The sequence below is a fragment of the Myotis myotis genome, unplaced genomic scaffold (assembly GCF_014108235.1).
Source record: "Myotis myotis isolate mMyoMyo1 unplaced genomic scaffold, mMyoMyo1.p scaffold_m19_p_8, whole genome shotgun sequence".
Taxonomy (NCBI): Eukaryota; Metazoa; Chordata; class Mammalia; order Chiroptera; family Vespertilionidae; genus Myotis; species Myotis myotis.
The window spans coordinates 10,584,238-10,605,177 of NW_023416390.1; the positions used below are offsets into that span (position 1 = coordinate 10,584,238).

General features: G+C 45.1%; 2 protein-coding genes across 4 annotated transcripts in view; one reads left to right on the forward strand and one right to left on the reverse strand.

Annotated features, from left to right (window-relative positions):
- Positions 1-20,940, forward strand: part of FAM117B (family with sequence similarity 117 member B) — an 82,704-nt gene that overhangs the window by 23,078 nt on the left and 38,686 nt on the right. For all 3 annotated transcript variants that reach the window (XM_036320693.1, XM_036320692.1, XM_036320691.1), the window contains exon 2: positions 3,806-3,957. In XM_036320693.1, the coding sequence (XP_036176586.1) occupies positions 3,806-3,957 (152 nt within the window). The remainder of the gene's footprint in view (positions 1-3,805; positions 3,958-20,940) is intronic.
- LOC118662108 (T-cell surface glycoprotein CD1a-like) lies at positions 18,181-20,650 on the reverse strand. Its single transcript, XM_036320694.1, has 5 exons — positions 20,590-20,650; positions 19,986-20,252; positions 19,118-19,396; positions 18,620-18,898; positions 18,181-18,302 (listed from the first exon to the last, which is right to left on the reverse strand). The coding sequence occupies exons 1-5, from the start codon at positions 20,648-20,650 to the stop codon at positions 18,205-18,207; spliced, it is 984 nt and encodes a 327-aa protein (XP_036176587.1). The 3' UTR covers positions 18,181-18,204.

Genomic DNA, 20,940 nt, shown 5'->3' on the forward strand with positions numbered 1-20,940 from the left:
GCAGGCAGGGCGGGACAGCATGAGCTGCCAGCGCGAGCTGCCATCCAGGCCCCTGTGTGCGACCCCAGAAGCCGCCTGCCTGCCGTCTGTGACCAGATCCGGTCCCGGGCCACAGGCCAGCCCCGTCTGCACCCCCAGAAGCCACCTGCCTGCCACCCGTGACCGGATCTGGTCCCGGGCTGCAGGCCAGCCCTCGTGTGCAGCCTCAGAAGCCGCCTGCCTGCTGCCCGTGACTGGATCCGGTCTTGGGACACTGGCCGGCCCTGGAAGCCCCAGAAGCCGCCTCTCTGCCCCCGTGACTGATCCAATCCCTAGCCGCTGGCTGGCCCCAGATGCCCCAGAAGAGATATGGCAGTAATCTATCAGTAAGCACTCTGAAAGTCAGTGGCATAAATGCACCAGTTAAAAGACAGATTATGTGGGTGAATCAAAAACAAAACCCACTTTAAATATAAAGACACATATAGATTAAAAGTAAATGAATTAAGCTGCAGCCTGTTTTGCTCAGTGGATAGAGCATTAGCCCATGGACTGAAGGGCTGAATCGTCCCAGGTTCGATTCCAGTCAAGGGCATGTACCCCTGTTGCTGGCTTGATCCCCAGTCCCTATCAAAGCATGTGCAGGAGGCAACCAATCAATGTGTCTCTCCCTTTCCCTTCACTCTCTCTAAAATTCAATGGAAAAATATCCTTGGGTGAAGATTAACAAAAACAAAGTAAATGGACTAAGTAACATTAAAGAAATTATAAGAAAAATATATTCTAAATTTTGTTAGTTGTATAATGGTTATGTTTAAATTATTAACAGCTAAGAAATTGGGTGAAGGGTACATATAATATGCTGTAGTATTTTATAGGTCTTTTTACATGTATGAGATTATTTCAAATTAAAATATTAAAAAATTAAAAATTAATAAAATATTAATTGAAATGTATCTGCATTACATGAAAAATCGCCTAATTGCTCCTAGCGTAATTTATTGTGCTAAAATTTACAAGGCTTCAATTAAAAGATATCTTAATTCTAAATGATATAATAGAAAATATATAATAGTGCAGTTATAAGCACTTATCTGAAAATAAAGAAGGGATTAGCCAAAGAAAATATATGCACAACCCATGGACACAGACAACGGTATGGTGATGGCCAGAAATAAGTGGGGGGCAAGAGCTGGGTAGAGGGGGCAAAAGAGGGGATATAGGGACATCCTATATAATAATAATAATAAAAGGCTAATATGCAAATTGACTGAATGGCAACATGGCTGGTTGCTATGATGCACACTGGCCACCAGGGGGCAGACACTCAATGCAGGAGCTGACCCCTGCTGGTCAGTGCACTTCCATATGGGGAGTACCACTCAGCCAGAAGCTGGCTCATGGCTGGCCAGTGTAGAGGTGGTGGAAGGAGCCTCTCCCAACTCTGTGGCAGCACTAAGAATGTCCAACTAACAGTTTAGGCCCGATCCCTTGGGGGCCTAAGTCTTTAGTCGGACATCCACCGAGGGCTCCCTGGCTGCCAGAAGGATGTCTGACTGCAAGCTTAGGCCTGATCCACAGGTGGACATCCCCCAAGGGGTCCTGGACTGAAAATGGGGGCAGGCTGGGCTGAGGGACCCCCCAAGTGCACAAATTTTTGTGCACTGGGCCTCTAGTAGATATATAAATCCCTAATATGCAAATAGACCGAATGGCGGAACAACTGAACAACCAGTCGCTGTGACGTGCGCTGACCACCAGGGGCGTGCGTGGAACGTGGTGGGCGTCAGCAGCAGGCGGCAGAGCATGGAACATGGCGGGCATCGGCTGCAGCAGGATGGTGGAGCAGGTGAGCAGGGGTGCTAGACCACGGCAGGGCGCCGGTTGCTGTCATCAGGGTGAGCCTCTGGTGGTTCCTGAAAATTCTTTGCTCCTTTGGTGTGAGCAGCAGCTGGCAGCCCCGATCGCCCCTGGGGGCTTTTCCACCTTCCCCTGCTCCTGAGTGGCGATCAGGGCAGCAGCTGCCACTCATACCCGCTGACAGCACCGGCCCCTTTTGCACCCGCTGCTGGCGTCAGCGCCAATTGCTGCATGCTGTCAGTGGGTGAAAGCAGGGCTAGAGGTGGCAACGGGAGCAGGGCTGCGGTCAGACAGCGGACTGGGGGCCATGGCAGGAGGGGCCAGGCAGGGGCATGGAGGATGGGCCGAGACCCACCCCTGTGCCCACCACAGCTTCGCGGCCCACAGTTCCTTGCATGGTGCATGAATTCGTGCACTGGGCCCCTAGTACATAGATAAAAGGCTGAGTTGACTTGCACATGCACGATACATATAAAGCTTTTGCTGGTGCCAGTTGCATGGGTGTGTTTCGATCTGTCATTGTCAGTCATGCATTTGGTTGACACTTCTATTATAGAGAAAAGGTGAACAGTGATATTAAAAAATTTCTTCTAATTAATTTTCTTTCAGTGTGCACAAATCCGTGCACTGGGCCACTAGTAGTAGTATAATTTTATGAATGCATATATTTATGTTTAATATATTTAAGCTTCTTAATTTTCTTTAATTTACAGCATAAATTAGCTAAGCCTACTCCTAACCCACATCAGAAAAAAAAGGAGATATGAGGGTGTTTCTTCTGCATCACCTCTAACTTCCTGTTACCTCTAGGATTTTACTTTTGATTTACATCTAAGTATATAGCTATCTGTATCTTGAAATGCAAAAATTTTTGCATATGTGGCTTTAATTAGAACTCCTGTAGCCTGGTTAATATGATTTCTTGCAGTGTACTTATTGTAACAAAATCTCACTAAGATAATGGTTTTTGTAGAAGTAGGTTAAAATGTAATTTTAACTTTATCTTAACTGTCTTATATCCTTTTGAGTATATATGGTATAATGATGAATGAGTATTTTACATATCATACCAATTTAATTTTAAAACCTAGATGAACACTTTTAAAATTGATAGACATACATTTGTCTTTTCTGTGTGTGTGTGTGTGTTTGTAGGGATAATTGCAGTTGTAAGAAATAAAACAAAGAGATCTTTTGTACACTTTGCCTGGGTTCCCCCAATGACATTTTATAGAACTATTACTCTACAACTTTATATCCAGAATATTGACATTGTGCAATTCACTGGTTTATTCAGATGTATTCAATTTTACTTTTATTCTTGTGTGTGTGTGTGTGTGTGTGTGTGTGTGTGTAATTCTATACTTTTACTCTTGTTTGTACGTTTCTATATTTGCCACTTCAGTTAAGATATTGAATACTTCCTTATCACAAGGGTCCCTGCTTCTCTCCCAGTACTTTTATTTTTCCTCCCTTATCTCTAACCCCTGGCAACCATTAATCTTTCATCATTTCTAAAATGTTGTCATTTCAAAAATGTTAAATAAATGAAATCATGTATTTGAGATTGACTGTTTTCACTTAGTATAATTCCCTGGATATTCATCCAATGTTGTGTGAGTAAATCTATATATAAAAAGCTAATATGTAAATTGTCCCCATGGGAGTTTGATGGGAGACTGATGGCTTGCTATGACGTGTGCTGACCTCCAGGAGGTGGCGTGGAGCGAAGGAAGGCCCCAGTCAGCAGCTGGGGAAGGGAGGCCCCGGCCGGCCCTGATCTCTGGCCAGGCCTGGTGACACTACCTGTGCACGAATTTCATGCACCAGGCCTCTAGTAGTTTATAATTTCTTATTGTCATGTATATTTTATTTTTAGTTGGAAAACTCCTGTTTTAAAACTTGGGTTCTACTTTTTTTCTTCTTTCATCTATTTTTAAAATAAATATATTTGCCTTAAATTTAGGTGACAAAACACGACCTCCTTCCTCAAGCCCCTCTACTATTATTCGCCGCACTTCCTCTCTGGATACACTTGCTGCTCCATACCTTGCAGGGCACTGGCCTCGTGATAATCATGGTCAAACTGCTCCTTGCATGAAGGACAAAGCTACACAGGTAGGTGTATTACAGGTCTTATCCTGAAGTGTTTTATTCTGAGACTGTTTCTCATAATTTTTATTTTTGTTTCTCATAATTATTTGTTCTGGTCTGTGATCAAGTTCTTAAAACATCCGTGTATCTTAGAATAATCTGAAGCTTATCAAAAGAGCAGATTCCCAGGCCTGATCTCCAGATATTCTGTAGCAGATTTTGATTGAGGCTTGAGAATGTACATTTTAAAGATTTCCCCCTACTGGTCTTAAACGGAATTTTTCATATATTACTACCTCTGAAATATTATCACTGGCTAACTGCTTTTTGTTTATTAACAAAAGTTTTTCTACCTTTTCAATTGCCTATGGTGGTTGTTTTGTGAGCACTTTCACACCCTTTGTAACATTAGCACTCTCGATGGCTTTTTTATGTTTTAAAAGCATTCTCTCCTTTTTTTTTTTTTTTTTTAAATTTCTTGAAGTATTACAAAGAGTATTACATATGTCTCCTTTTTTCCCCCCCTTGACATTCCCCCGGCCCCTACCCCCTAGTGTCTTGTGTCCATTGGTTATTCTTATATGCATGCATGTAAGTCCTTCGGTTGATCTCTTAACCACCCCTCCCAAACCCTCCCCAGGCTTCCTACTGTAGTTTGACAGTCTGTTCAATGCTGCTCTGTCTCTGCATCTCCCCCTGTTCACCAGTCTATACTGGTCCCCATTATCTGTCCCAACCTCACTGGAGCTGTCCCAACCTCACCGGGGCCGTTTCGTCCTCACCAGGCCGTCTTGACCTCACCGGGGCCGTCCCGACCTCACTGGGGCCATCCCTACCTCACCGGGGCTATCCCTACCTCACCGGGGCCGTTTCAACCTCACCGGGGCTGTTTCGGCCTCACCAGGGCTGTTTCAACGTCACCGGGGTCATCTCAGCCTCACCGGGGCGTCTTGACCTCACGGGGCCGTCTCAACCTCTCCTTTGTTGCCTGAGAGAAACCTTTTGTCATGCATGCATGGGCTGTCAGGTTGAAAACTGAAGTTTTGTTTCACAATCAAGATGTTTTTGCCGTGAACAACTTGGTCGAGAATGGAATTGTTCTACATGGGAGATGTTTGAGAACTGAGGTTTGACTGAATTGTATTACTTATTCTTCATTTCTGAGTTGTTCTTTTATGTGGTTTTTTATGTCCTTTTTTGATGTTTATATCTCTTTGTTTAAGGTCTCACTGAGATATCCATTCTTCCCCTAAGGTCTAGAGAGCATCTTTAAAACCATTGTCTTAAATTCTGCTTCTGGTATTTTGATTGCTTCATTTAATTTAATTCTTGGGTATTTTTCTTACTCTTTAACTTGGGGCATATTTATTTATTTCCCCATTTTGTCTCTGTGTATTAGGTAGATCTGGTACAATTCCCAAACTTGTTATGGTGGCTTTATGATGAAGGTGTTGGGCTCAGTGGCAAAACCTTCCAGAGCACTGAGCTCCGTGCTCCAGGGATATTTCTTGTGTGTTATGTGCACCCTTCTGTTGTAGTTTAGTTTTCAATGCTGTTTAGCCTTTTGTGGGTGGACTTAACCCTTCAGGCTGGCTGACCATAAGGATAAACCTCAATCACTGTGTGAGGTGCTGTGCAGGGGCTGTCCCCTAAGGTGAAGTTGTTTCCAGCAGGGCCTAGTGCCTACCAGAATTCCCTTTTGGGTGTGCCAATTGTTTGGCTAATTGGGTTGAGCTCTGGTATGGTCTGAAGTCCATCACTGGTTGTGTTGGTTCTGAGCCCACTTGGGTGGGGTTCATGTCAGATGTTATGCTTAACCAACGTTGGGCTACCTGTCTGGAGCTACTATGTTTTACACCTTTGTGGCTGCATCTCCTTGGCCTGAGTGTGTGTGGGAGAAGCCAATTTATATCCTATCTAATAAAAGAGAAACATGGTAATTAGCCGTACGTCTGCTACCCTTCCCATTGGCTAATCAGGGCGATATGCAAATTAACTGCCAGCCAAGATGGCTGCCGGCAGCCAGGCAGCTTGAAGCTAACATGAGGCTTGCTTGCTTCAGTGACAGAGGACTCCAATGTTCCCCGCCTGCCTTGCTGGCCTCTGAGCTTGCAGTTTGAAACATTGTTACAAATATAGGAGCTAAACAAAACCCCAGAAACCTGCTTTCAGCCAGCCGGGATCTCAGAGCTGGAGTTGATACAGTGTTTTGATTATAGAACCCAAACAAACCAGATACCTGCTTTCAGCAGCAGAGGCCTCAGAGCTGGAGCCAGAGCTAAAGCTGGCCCAGAATAAAAAAAAAGAAAAAAAGCAGTTGGGAGCTTCAGTCACCTGACAGCCTGAAAACAGCCCTCAGCCCCTCACCCAGATTGGCCAGGCACCCCAGTGGGGACCCCCACCCTGAAGGGGATGTGACCAGCTGCAAACAGCCATCATCCCCTCATCCAGGCTGGCCAGGCACCCCAGTGGGGACCCCCACCCTGATCCAGGACACCCTTCAGGGCAAACCAGCTGGCCCCCACCCATGCACCAGGCCTCTATCCTATATAGTAAAAGGGTAATATGCCTCCCAGCCCTGGGATCAGCGGAGCCGCGAGGCCTCCCGGCACCGGGATCAGCGTGACGGGGCAGCGCCCAAACCCCCTGATCGCCCTGCGGCTCTGTGTGTGACAGGGGGCGGGGCCACAACCTCCCTATCCGCCCTGCTCTGTTCGTGACGGGGGAAGGCGCCCCAACCTCCTGATCAGCCCTGCTCTGTGCCTGATAGGGGGGAGCTCCCCAACCCCCTGATCGCCCTGCGGCTCTGTGTGTGACAGGGTGCGGCGCCCCAACACCCCCCCCCCCACGGGCCCTGCTCTGTGTGTGATGGGGTAGACCCCCCCACGGGCCCTGCTCTGTGTGTGATGGGGTAGAGCCATAACCTCCCCATCCGCCCTGCTCTGAGTGTGACAGTGGCGGCGCCCCAAAGCCCTGATTGGCCCTGGTCTGTGGGTGAAAGAGGGTGGCGCCCCAACCCCCTGATCCGCCCTGCTCTGTGTGTGACAGGGGGCGGTGCCCCCAACTCCCCTATTGGCCCTACTCTGTGAGTGACAGGGGGGAGCTCCTCAACCCTCTGATCAGCCCTGCTCTGTGTGTGACAGGGGGAGCTCCCCAACCCCCTGATGGGCCCTGCTCTGTGCGTGACAGTGGGGAGCTCCCCAACCCCCTGATTGGCCCTGCTCTGTGCGTGACGGGGTGGCACCGCAACCTCCCATCGACCCTGCCTTGAGTGTGACAGGGGGCGGTGCCCCAACCCCCCAATCAGCCCTACCCTGAGCGTGACTGAGGGTGGCATCGCAACCTCCTGATCCGCCCTTCTCTGTGCATGACAGGGGGCGGCGCCCCAACTCCCCAATCGGCCCTGCTCTGATCCTGACCAGGGGCTGCACCTAGGGATTGGGCCTGCCCTCTGCCACCCGGGAGCAGGCCTAAGCCTGCAGGTTGTTATCTCCCGAAGGGTCCCAGACTGTGAGAGGGCACAGGCCGGCTGAGGGACGCCCCCTCCCCCGGGTGCACAAATTTTTGTGCACTGGGCCTCTAGTATATATATAAAAGCCTAATATGCAAATTGTCCCCACAGGAGTTCAACCGGGAGACCAGTCGCTTGCTATGACATGTGCTGACTACTAGGCGTGGCACAGAATAAAGGAAGGCCCTGGCCAGCAGCTGGGAAAAGGAGGCCCTGGCCAGCAGCCGGAAGGCCCCAATCAGCCCTGATTGCTGGCCAGGCTTAGGGACTCTACCCGTGCACAAATTTCATGCACTGGGCCTCTAGTCTGTGTATAAGGGTCAGTTTCCTTCAACTTCGAGCTGGGGGCATGTAAGAGGACAGGTTCTCTGAGGTCCACCTCTCCTTGTCAGCTACTCCACCTCTCCCTGGGGTTGCTTAATCTTCCTCCAGAGTCTTCTGAAGAATGATTGGAGAGTGTGCCCAGGCTGGCTGCAACCCACAGCCCCTTCCACAAGTTGCAAGCTTGGTAGGGGTGGGTAACCAGGGTTGGGAGGATGGAGCTAGTGAGTCCCCTCTTAGAGGTCATGTGGTCAGGCACTCAATGAGAGGAAAAGTGGTCCCTACTCCAGAGCCAAAACACTCAGTCTCTGCCAGAGTCTCCAACTCTGGTTCACCCAGAAGGGGCATGCCGCAGGTTTAAGTTGGGTGCAGCCAGCCATCCTCTCTGCATGAGTCAGCTCTCCTGGGCAGAGCCAGTGGACTCAGGAGGACAGATCAAGAGTCTCCTGTTGGGATTGATGCTGGCCCAGCTCGCAGGAGTGGGCTAAGCACTTTTTCCTGGTCGCAGACAGTAGCCTCTGAGGGACTCACACTCTAATATCCCAGCTCTGAGCAGCTCTCCCTTCCCCTTGCAGAACTGAGCTCAGCTAGGTTGGGTGTCTGGGACTTGGAAGGGCAGATCCAAACAGACTCCCATTGGGGGGTGGTGCCTGCAAGCCTGTAGTAGGGGGGCAGGCACTTCTTCCCCTTCCTGGGGAGGGTGTGGTGAGTTTGCAGAGAAGATAAGTGGGGCTTCCTGTTGATATAGCTACACAGACCAGCACCCAACCTTCTAATTCTTAAACAAAAGCTTCCCTGGGAGCCCTGGCCTAGTGGCTTAGTTTGTTGGAGCGTTGTCTTGTATACTGGAAGGTTGTGGGTTCAATCCTTGGTCATGGTGCGATAGGAGACAATCAGTTGATGTCTCTCTTTTTTTCTTTCTCCCCTGATCTCCCTCTAAAATCAGTAAGCATATCCTGGAGTGGGGATTACGTAAAAAAATAAATAAGTAATTTTTAAAAAGCTTCTCCAGGAGGCACGCTATGAAAGTGCCAGCTCTGCACAACACTCTGATCCCCCCTGCACAGCTGAACTCAGCAGGACAAGGCCGGCCAAGTAATTCAACAGGTGGGGTTGGGAGGCACAGGCTGTGCTCAAGGTGGGGGAGATTGGCCCCCTTTCCAAAGGCACACAGTCTAGTCACTGTCTAAGTCTCCGTCAAGAGCCTCCTCAGAAAAAGGGGGCCCAGCACAGCAGAGTGGTCTCGTCAGCAGCTGGGGACCAGGCAGTGTATTCCCAGGCTGGTGCTATAACAACAGGAGTGCTCTTACCTGGGGAGATGTCTATGTCTTTAGCAGACTCACTTATCTCCCAGGCAGACTGAACCCCCACTGGTTTTCACCAGCAGATGCTCATGTATGCAGGTTCCTCTTTCCATCACTGTTGCTTTGTGTTGGGGATCCTTCTGTGGGTTAAGACCCCATGCTCCTGGGGGAAAGGAGTTTCTGTTTCCTATCTTTTTGTTGAAGTTCTCACTGAGATCATTGAGCATTCTTTTCTTAAAAAAATATATTTTATTGATTTTTTACAGAGAGGAATAGAGAGTTAGAAACATCGATCAGCTGCCTCCTGCACACCTACTGGGGATGTGCCTGCAACCCAGGTACATGCCCTTGACCGGAATCGAACCCAGGACCCTTCAATCCACAGGCCAACGCTTTATCCACTGAGCCAAAACGGCTAGGGCTGAGCATTCTTATTACCAGAGTTTTGACCTCCGCATCAGATACATTGCTTGTCTCTAATTTGTTTAATTCTTTTTTTTGGAGTTCTGTTCTTTCATTTGGGACATGGTTTTTTGTCTCCGCATTTTGGCTGCCTCTCTGTTTTGGTAAGAGTGTTTTTATGTAGCAAGTGTCCTGTGTGGCTCAGTGGCTGGCACATGCTTTCTGTTTACCTGAGTCAGGCACTCAAGGTGTGTTCCTCATGTGGGTCCTATGTGCCCTCCAGTGTAGTTGAGCCTTGATTGCTGTTGGCATGTCAATGGGAGGGAATTGACCCTCAGACTGATTGGTTTGAGGACTGGTTGTGACTATTGTGGAGGAGATACTGTGCAGAGGCTAATCCTATGGAGCAGGATTCGCTTTAGTGGGGTTCTGGTGCCTGCCCAGTCTGCCTTTTGAGTGTGCTGTTTGTGGAAGTGGTGCTCTGGTGGAGTCTGAAGTTGGGCACTGGGTATGTTGGTTCTCAGGCCTCTTGGAAGGTGCAGGCCAAGGTCAGCCACTGCCTGTGCCCTGCTTGGGGGCTCCTGCTCTGAGCTATAAAGTGACCTGCCGATGGTTGCCCCTTGTGCTGGATTTGGTGGTGCCTGAGAGAGGCCAAGTTTTGAACCAAGTCTGGCTGCCACAAGTGTCTAGCCTGAGGCCACTTATCAAACGATACAGGGCACATTGAGGCCAAATTCCATATGTTTAGGGTTTGTGAGCCTTTAAGTGATTTTAGGAAAGTCTGCTGTATGAGCCAAGACAGGCTATTTGTATGGAAAACCACTGGAAGAGGCTTGCTTGGACCCGCAAGTTGGGTGGGTCAGGGTTTCATGGAATCACCAGGTCAGGGTCGATGGTGTTAGCCAGGGTGATGAATACTCAGCTGTAGTGCCTGCCTGCACCTGTAGGGGGAGAACTTAGCAAAGGAATAATGGCCTCTGTAGCACTTCTAAGAGAAAGCTGCACCTCTAGCCCTTGATGTAAAGACAGACAATTTAGTACCTTCTTGTGTATCCCTGGTGCCTTTTGAGCTGCCAACTTAGCACTGGAGCTCAAAATGAGTGAGCCTGTCAGCAAATAAGTTTGTGCAGGCCCTTTAAGAGGAATGCCTGGGACTCCAGAAGCCCTCCATCGTAGCCACAATCTCTGCTGATTTTCACAGCCAGAACTTATGGGAACTTCTCTTCCTGGCACTAAAACCCATGGGCTGGAGGACTGATGGGGGGTTGGGAGCCCTCACTCCTTAAGGGGGAACCTCTGCCCCCAGGATAACCTGTCTGATTTTTTAATTTTTATTGATTTCAGAGAGGAATGGAGAGGGAGAAAGAGAAAAACATCAATGATTAGAGAGAATCATTGATTGGCTGCCTCCTGCATGCCCCACACTAGGGATCGAGCCCGCAACCCCAGCATATGTGCCCTTGACCGGAGTCGAACCCAAGACCCTTCAGTCTGCAGGCCGACGCTTTATCCACTGAGCCAAACCAGCTAGGGCTATCCTGATTTTTAACTGCTTCATGTAGGTGAGACCAGCCCATTCTTTGTCTTTACCTCTCTTACTAGTCTTGACTTGGTTTCTTCTGTATATTTTTAGTTATAGGACTTCTGTTCAACTAAACTTCAGGCAGTACTCAATGATGGTTCTATAAATGTAGTTGTAACTTTGAGTGGTTATGGGAGGAGGTGAGTACAGCTACTTCACTATCTTGACCCACCTTTATCAACTTTTTGTTTTGCTTTTTATTTTAACTTTTAGTGCTTTAAAATTAATTTTCTATCTTCTCATTTTTTTAATATTTTATTTTTTTAGCTTCCTCAATTAAAGTCTTAGTTCATATGTTTTTAGTCTGTCTTATTTACAAATAAATGCTTTTAAAGCTATAAAATCTCCTCCCTATATGTGTCACTTTTAGAATTCCTTTTGAACCAGAAAAAAGGAATTTGTGTTCACCTATGTAAAAAAATGCATGGAAGTAAGATTGCAAAAATTAATCTTTAGTGACCATTGTTTTAAAATCTCAGTTTATTTAAAATATAACAAAAGCAAAAAGCAGTAATGTCTGAATGCAGATGTGTACTTTGGTCATAGTCCATGTCTGCATCCCCCTTTATTTTTTTTTTTTAATTAAATCTTTATTGTTCAGATTATTACATTTGTTCCTCTTTTTTTTCCCCCCATAACTCCCCTCCTCCCAGCTCCCGCCCCACCCTCCGCCCTCACTCCCCACCCACTATCCTCTTCCATAGGTGCACGATTTTTGTCCAGTCTCTTCCCGCATCTCCCACACCCCTTTCCCCCCCAAGAATAGTCAGTCCATTCCCTTTCTATGTCCCTGATTCTATTATGATCACCAGATTATTTATTCACTTGATTCTTAGATTCACTTGTTGATAGATGCATATTTGTTGTTCATAATTTGTATCTTTACCTTTTTTTTTTCTTCTTCCTCTTCTTAAAGTATACCTTTCAGCATTTCATATAATACTGGTTTGGTGGTGATGAACTCCTTTAGCTTTTCCTTATCTGTGAAGCTCTTTATCTGACCTTCCGTTCTGAATGATAGCTTTGCTGGATAAAGTAATCTTGGTTGTAGGTTCTTGGTATTCATCACTTTGAATATTTCTTGCCATTCCCTTCTGGCCTGCAAAGTTTCTGTTGAGAAATCAGCTGACAGTCGTATGGGTATTCCCTTGTAGGTAACTGGGTTTCTTTCTTTTGCTGCTTTTAAGATTCTCTCTTTGTCTTTTGCTCTTGGCATTTTAATTATGATGTGTCTTGGTGTGGTCCTCTTTGGATTCCTTTTGTTTGGGGTTCTCTGCGCTTCCTGGACCTGTAGGTCTATTTCTTTCACCAGGTGGGGGAAGTTTTCTGCCATTATTTCTTTAAATAGGTTTTCAATATCTTGCTCTCTCTCATCCTCTGGCACCCCTATAATTCTGATGTTGGTGCGCTTGAAGCTGTCCCAGAGGCTCCTTACACTATCTTCATATTTTCGGATTCTTTTTTCATTTTGCTTTTCCAGTTGGGTGTTTTTTGCTTCTTCGCATTTTGAATCTTTGACTTGATTCTTGCGCTCCTCTAGTCTGCTGTTGGGTGTCTGTATAATATTCTTTATTTCAGTCAGTGTATGCTTAATTTCTAGTTGGTTCTTTATCACAACATCGAGGGTCTCATTAGATTTCTTGAGGATCTCACTACATTTATCGGCGGTCTCACCAGTCTTTTCGAGGGCCTTACTAAGTTTATCGGCAGCTTCTAGACAGTTCTTAAGAGACCTTAAAAGTGTGGTTCTGAACTCAATATCCTCCATTGACAGTTTTGTCCTGTTTCTTTGTCTCCGCATTTTTTATGCTTTCTTGGTGCACCCCCTAGTGGTCTTTGTCCGCAGTCTTGTTGCCTTTAAGCCTTGATTGATGTCGGCAATACCGGGGTGATTTGACCTCCAGGCTAACTGGCTATGAGAGTCGGCTGTGTCTGTAGTGGGAGGGCTTCTGTGCTGGATCTCTAGGGCGGTGCTAATCTAGCGTTTGCCTGAGGCTATCCGGCAAATGGTTCTGTGCAGGGCTTGGGCGGGGCGGGTCCCCGGGGATCTACAGGGCAGGCGGAACAAGCAGTTATGGCGACTCTCAGTTCCTTCCCCAGGGGCTCTGCCTCTCAGAGCCCCAGCAATGGCTGCAAACCTCGGAGAGAAAGCTGCCTTCGAGTTCCGACCGAAGCCAGACAGTCCCGTTTCTCCCGTTTGAGTCTCGGTCCCCAGAGACTCGCCCGGATCTGGAGCTCAGAGTCTGAAACTCCCTCCCGATTGAAAACAACAACCGAGCCCTCCGCCGCCAGCCCGCTCCGCGCGCACTCCGCACCTGAGTATTTCACTTCAGCACTGCGCCTCCTCTGAGTCTGGGTATGATATTCTCTTTCCTCCTAGTTGTAGAATTTCCACTCAGCCAGCCTTCCCGTGGTTCTGGGTGATGTCCGTTCTGTCCTTTAGTTATATCTCTGAAGTGGTTGTTTGAGGCAGCGATCTCCGGCGTTAACCTATGCCGCCATCTTGGTTCCGGTTCTGCATCCCCCTTTAGATATTGAGGTACTGAATGTACAGATCACCACAAAAAATTGAATTTAAGCATAAATAAATCATTTCGGAAATTTATAGACCACACCGATTTTTACCTTCACCAATAAATGTTTCTAACCCCAAATTAAAGTTACACAGAAAATGAACTTCAATAGTGAGAGTGACTAATACTAATTTTTATGACACATGATATGGATTAATTTTTCCTTTAATCTTGCTAAAATTTCTCTGAATCCCTTACTCCTGCCTGTGATGAAACATAGTTTGTGTGTAGGTGTGGCCAGGTCTGTTATAAGAAGGAATTTCCCTCCCATTGTTCTTTATTGAAATTGTGCATACTAAAAAATGTCACAAGTTTTCTTTTAATCTTCTTTTCTAGAAATGAGAAATTTCCTAAACTTGCAGTTTACTGTGGTCTTGATCTGTTAAACTTCCTTTCATGAGTGAATAAGAAAAGGATTGTTAAAAATATCATCAGAAACAATCAAAATAATAAAGAATTCAATTAAATAATTATAAGGCAAAAACATAAATATTTATAAATGTTATGATGCAGCCATTTGTGGAAGGGAGAGAGTGGGGAGGAGAGAGAGAGAAACATCAATGTGAGAGACTGACTTCTATTGGTTGCCTCCTGCACGGGCCCTGACCAAACCAGAGGTCGAGCTTGCAACCGAGGTACATGCCCTTGACTGGGAATTGAACCATCAATCCTTTGGTCTGCTGGCCAATGCTCTAACCACTGACAACCAGCCAGGGTAACAAATAACAGTTTTATATATTTCAAGTCTACAACTCAGTGTTTTGAGTTATGTTTATGTGTATGTTGTGAAATGATCATGACAAGTTAACATGTCCATTAACTCACATAGTTACTGCTTTATTCTTTTTTAGTGTGGAGAATACTTAAGATCTACCCTCTTAATAAATTTCAAATTTCTCTGCCTTCTTGCATATATAATTTTATCCACAGCTTGCTTCTCTGGTATTGAAAAAATAGCTTTAATTGTTTCTTTTTTTAAAGTATATTTTTATTGATTTCAGAGAGGAAGGGAGAGAGCATTAATCAAACATTAATGATAAGAGAGCATCACTGATCAGCTGCCTCCTGCATGCCCCCTACTGGGGATTGAGCCCATAACCCAGGCATGTGTCCTGACTGGGAATCAAACCTTGACCTCCTGGTTCCTAGGTCGATGCTCAACCACAGAGCCACACAGGCTGGGCTAGCTTCAATTGTTTCAAGCTTTATACCTCACACCATAACATCCAGGACAAGAAAGGGCATCTCTTTTCCTTACCATCAAACTTAAGAATCAGACTTCATATGAACTGTATCACCTTAGAGCAGATACCTTGCCCTGAACCATCACTCTGAGCTCTAGGATAAGTGAGGTCTATATGATGATTTGGCTTAAATTATAGGTTACCAGTCCATCCGTTAGCCTATTACATTGTCAGGGATGCTTTCTCATATTTGCCTTAGGCTGATCAGGTTCAAAGTACAGATGAGAGTGGAATCAACCAACCAAAAACCACATGGCTGCTCTGCATGGTGACAAGGTAGATTGGCACCAAGAGAAGCAACCAACCAGCCTAATTCAGTTAGGAGGAGTGCAACGGTTCCACTGTTTACTATCCCTTGTCCCATTATTTTGACCTTTTCCTCTCAACTCTCCCATCTCAACTTTATTTTGCAAAAATTTTGACATGTGCAGGTGCACTAGGTTCATAAGGATGTTCTCTTTGCCAGTCCCCCCTATCTCAGCTCTCTAAACAAACTAGAACTCAGTCCCTTTTCCCTAGTTTAATCCAATAAGTTGCTGTACTAAGAAACTAAAATCTAACAATGAAAAGGGTAAACTTGTGGAATCAAATTGGGAAGACAAAATTTTCAAGCTCAGAAGGCAGTGATGATCTTACTCTCCCCCACTACTTTATACTCAATATGTCCCTGCTGCATAGAAAGTGCTTAAGAATTATTTTTGGAATTAAGTAATGAAGTAATTGAAGTCTAGTCATGGATATATCAACTTAAACTGCAATTTGTGCTGAAGTTGAACAAAGTGACACTCTGCCTTCTTATTTTAGTTCTCACACTATAAACAGGTGTCCCTTTCATGGTCTATTTCGTGCCACATTTTCCACATTTTTTTCCCTTTGTGTTGGTAATTTAGATGTTTAAAATATCCCTGAAACAGTGCAGATGAGCTTTCTAGTATTCCTAAGCACAAATAGACTGTAATATGTCTTACAGAGGAAATGTATAGGTAGATATGCTTTGTTCCAGCATGAGTTACAGTGTTGTGGGCCATGAGATCAGTGTTAATAAATCTACAGTACAGTCAGTAGGCCTGGAAAAAAGCTAAGGAACTTGCTGATCTGTATGTGGAGCTGCTCACAACGTGCTGAAGTAACATTTATAATGCTATGATTAAGCTATGGAATAGATGCAGAAGGAACTGGATTTGTGAATTCATAGTAAAATGACTTTTTGTTTTTTTAAAATATAATAGCCCAGCTGTATGACTAAAAGTAAAAAACACTTACAATTACGTTGCCCAGGGTTAGGAAAAGGTGAAACACACTTGGCTGGTATTCTATTATTTAAAAAATGCAACCCTCACACTGTGGTTCAGTGGATTGAGCGCCATGCCAGGCACCAGAAGGTCACAGTTCTATTCCTTGTGGGCTCGATCCCCAGTTGGGGTGTTTGCAGGAGGTGGCAGATTGCTGTTTCTCTCTCACATTGATGTTTCTTTCTCTCTCTTCCTCTCTCTTCCTCTCCCTTCCTCTCTCTCAAATCAATAAAAACATTAAAAAATACTACATGCAATAAATAAATTATTTGAAATCATATCTATAGTAAAAAAGGTGTCTTTAAACAGAAACACATATAAAACAGAGCTGTGTGTATATTTAGTTGATCAAAATGTTTTAACCAGAAATTTACAGGAGTATAACCCTATAACAAATGTTACCCTCACATCATTGTTCCTCGGGTATTTCCCTAGGAGCAGTGGCTCAGCATTCATTAACTCTGTGATCTCAGTGTCCTTAACACAACCACCATAAATAGCAAGAATGTACTGTATGTACTCTCCTTGCTTTGGTCTTACTTCAGTCCTGTCAACACACTGTTTTCTTTTCTTGACCATTTTCTTTTTGCTTCTGTGACACACTTATACTGCTACCTCTCAGACTACACCAATATCAGTGCTTTTCAAATTTTAATGTACCTATGAATCCCTTTTGATTTTGCTAAAATGCAGTTATGATTCAGTAAGTCTGAGGTGTGAGGTCCAAGAATATAGGTTTCTAACAAATTCCAAGGTGATAACTCTGCTGTTTGTCCCTGAACCACACTAAATAGCAAGGACTATATCCTTCCTTCCTCTTTTTATTTAAAATACTTGGAGCAAAATTTTCACACCAGTAGCTCTCTACAGTTACATTTTAAGAATGGTCAGAGGTGCCCTAGCCCGTTTAGCTTAGTGGCTGGAGTATCAGCCCGTGAACTGAAGGGTTTCAGGTTTGATTTTGGTCAAGGGCATGCACCTCAGTTGCAGGCTCAAACCCCAGCCCAGGTTGGGGCGCATGCAGTAGATAACCAATCGATGTGCCTCTCACATCAATGTTTCTCTCTCTGTCTCTACCCTCCTTTCTCTCTAAAAATCAATGGAAAAAATATCCTCCCGTGGGGATTAACAAAAAAATAAAAAAAGAATGGTCAGAGGCAAAATTGTGTTTCTCCTCAGAACTCAGAGAAGTAAGTTACTAAGGAATTAGTAATGGGTGAAGACTAAACAAAAAGAGCATAAAATGTCTCAATTATAACAAACATGTCAGGAAGATAAAGAATAAGAAAAGACTATATATTTGGCGTAAATTTAACACAGACTTTTATTGAGAACATACCACATTTAGTTAATACACCTTGTAAATGATACAGACTTTAAAAAAGACATAGACTTTGTTCTTAAGAAGCTTAAAAATCTGAAGGGGAAAGGGGGCCTACATAAACTGCAACAAAGGATAAAAAGTGAGAAGTAGATTCAACAAAGTACACTGAAAAGCGTGGTGGGAGTTCAGACACTGCTTCCACTTGTGAATCAGGGAAGGCCCCCATAAAGAAGTGACATCTGAAATGGGCCTGAGATTCATTAATTTTTCAATATGTAGCGGTTGCTAGGATCTCATTTTATCCAGAGTTAAAATAAGACTTTTTATCTCTGAACCAGGTCAGAAAGCAAGTCCTGCAAAATTACCTTTAGCTTATATTAATAATAGGTCATTAAACAAACATAAATAAACAATAACAGCTGTACCAGGAGAGTTGAAAGCATATTATCACCATGTGCATTCAAATATGTCCTGAGTCCTTGGGCTGCTGGAATCTCATTCCAAAGGAAGAAGAGTGGGAGGAAGTTCACAGTGTGACCTAATAAGAACAGAGATGAAAGTTACTCTGCATGAGGTGGAGGTGAGAATTGAAGAGTAAAAGGAAGGGGACCGGGGAAAGAAGAGCTAAGAAGAGACAAGTGGTGAGGAGAGGGAGGCAAAGAGGGAGGAAGACAAGTAGGGAGAGGATGAAAGAACAGGAAAGATGGGCACAAAAAACTCACCAGCGCTTCCTAAGCCAAAATGCAAGAGCTGTCAGAAGCACCAGGGGCACCATCACTGCCAAGATGATCAAGCCCATGGAGTTATGATGATGATCTGTGGGTTTGGGTGCACACAAGGTGTCATTTCAAACCCACCCCCTATTTACTGCATTTCCCTGGTCTGCCTTTTTTCTTTGGAATGTTCTCATTAATCTCCTTTTTTCCTCTTTCTTCTCTCATCCCTCTTCAGAAATGAATCTTTCACATCAACATGTTCCTATATCTGCAGGTCTCTCATTTTTAACTCTTCTATTTATTATTTTTATTCTTTTGGGTTTGGAGGCCATAAATCCCAAATTTTATTTGGCTCTACTTCTCTGCTTGTAGAACGTTATCCACTCCTATTCCAGTGTGGGCCCCAGTCTTTCTTACCCAAGTAGAGGAGGATGTCCTGGCCTCCTAGGCTGCTATGTCGCACCCGGCAATACAGGCCAGATGTCTCAGTGGCTTCCACCTCCAAGAAAACCTGAAGGTACCATGTCCCATCAGCATTGGGCAAGATATCACTTTGTTGAGTGCCCTGTTGTACTTGTTCACCTCGCATCCACTTTACCCAAATTGGCTTTGGATGGAAGCCAGAGACATGGCAAACCAGCATCTGACGGCCAGGGCCAGGATTGGGGCCAGTGGACAGCCAGGCCTCAGGTTTTACTGCAGAGAACAGGAGAGATACTCAGATAAGGACACTAACACAGACTTGGAGGTTCATATCTTCACATCAATTTAGACGGACACATCTGTCACATGCTGGGAATTGATAGATGTGTCTGTGTAAACTTATGTGAAGATATGAACCTCCTCACTGTAAAGGGGAGGTAGGAAGGTAAATTTTAGAATAGAAAATGCTTGGAGGAAGGATGTGAGACGGACCTTTTCTCTGGAGATCTGCCTTCCCTGCATCAAAGAGGCCCAAAAGGAAACGTGGGCAGGTGTCCCAGAGCAGCCTCTGTGTTATTATGTTGGCGACATGGCGCTGATTGAATAGTCTGCACACCTCCTGAGATATATTGTCACCCTTTGAAGATGGCAGCCATGCATTGTTCTGGAAGTTCAGGAGCTCTGATCCTTGAAATGCAAATTGCAGGAAGACTACCTTGCCTTCCCCAGGGTGCAGCTCACAGCCTCCTGTTATCTGTACCTCAAAGGGATCTAGGAAAGAAGGGTTGTAAATTAGAGGAAAGAGGGAGTAAAGATGAAATTAGTGGAATCGAAAAAAGGAAGTAGAAGAGAGAATTTTGGGGTATTAGAGGTAATGGAACAAAGTTTAGTTTGATCATAAGTTCAGAAAAAGCATAATTGGTTGTAGTTGAAGGTGGGAAAAAGAAAGAACGACATATTTTTTGGAAATGGCAGGGAGCAAATTGAAAAAAGGTGACATAAATGATGAGAGTAAGAGAATAAAGAAGGCTTTGGTGTGAGAGAGTTATGATTATATCTAGGGCAGTGGTCTGTGGACCACTGGTGGTCCGTGAGGTCCAAAAGGTTGGCAACCGCTGGTTTAGGGAAACTTTTGGAGCATCGGTCGCCAACTGATGGTCCATGGACCACTGGTGGTCTGTGAGGTCCGAAAGGTTGGTGACCGCTGATGTAGGGTGAATGTAATACCGTAGGTTACGATGAATGTACAGACAGAGACTGCTGAAGTAATTGAATGCAGGAAAAAATCGGAATAGGAAACTCACTGAGACACGCACATCCCACCCACATTGCACCTCCCCATTTTGGGAATTGAACTTACACTCAAACTTCCATTCACTGGCATGTTTGCGAATTAAACGCGGCAATTCAATGTGTAACCTTCGGAAGAACTTTTCCATTTCTCTTATTTCCTTGTTGCTTAAGTTACCCTTGGACCAAGGCCGCAGGAAAATAAAACTGCCAGAGTAACTGTTCCAGCCAAGAATCTGCAACTCACCCAACCAACCAGAGCCCCAATTTTGTGTCCAGGAATGATTGTAGAAGGATGAGATATGGATCATGTGGAGGGAGATCCGCTCCTGGAAGGCTGTGTCAAAAGAACAGACAGAATGTGGAGAAAAAATGAAGAAAGGTGTCAGAAAGGGAAAACTCAGAATCTGGATAAGGGAAGCCATTGTTACCTCAGCAAACATTCACCTGCCCAAGGCCCCATGCTTTACATACAACCTTCAGAAGAGCACAGGGTCCTAGAGTATGGTATATTTAGAATGGAACTGTGCTGACATTCTCACTCTCCAGGTATGCCGTGAGGACAGTGCACGCGCATAAACACACACACACACACACACACACACACACACACACACACACACCACGTTCCCCTCCCCTCCAACCTTGAACTGGGCAGTTGCTAGAATTCTTACCATCTTCATTGTCACCAGCTGCGAGGAGAACTGCTAGCAATGTAATCTGCAGAAACAGCATTTCAGTTACAGATGTTTGTCTTCAATTTGTGTTTTAAATAAACCTACCCCACAGTACCTCTATTCTGACTTCCTTCATCTACCAATATACCACCAAAAAACAACAAAAAAAACCCCACATACACAAAAATACAGTGCTTCTTCCCTAAACCCCAGACACCAATTCAGCTTCTCATTTCCCCTTCAGTTCTGACTCTCTTCTTTGGCTTTCAGCACCTCCCCTCATTATCATCATTTATTCTTTTCCTCTTTCTCTAATTCAGCCTCTGTAGAATAAATAAGTCTTATGTG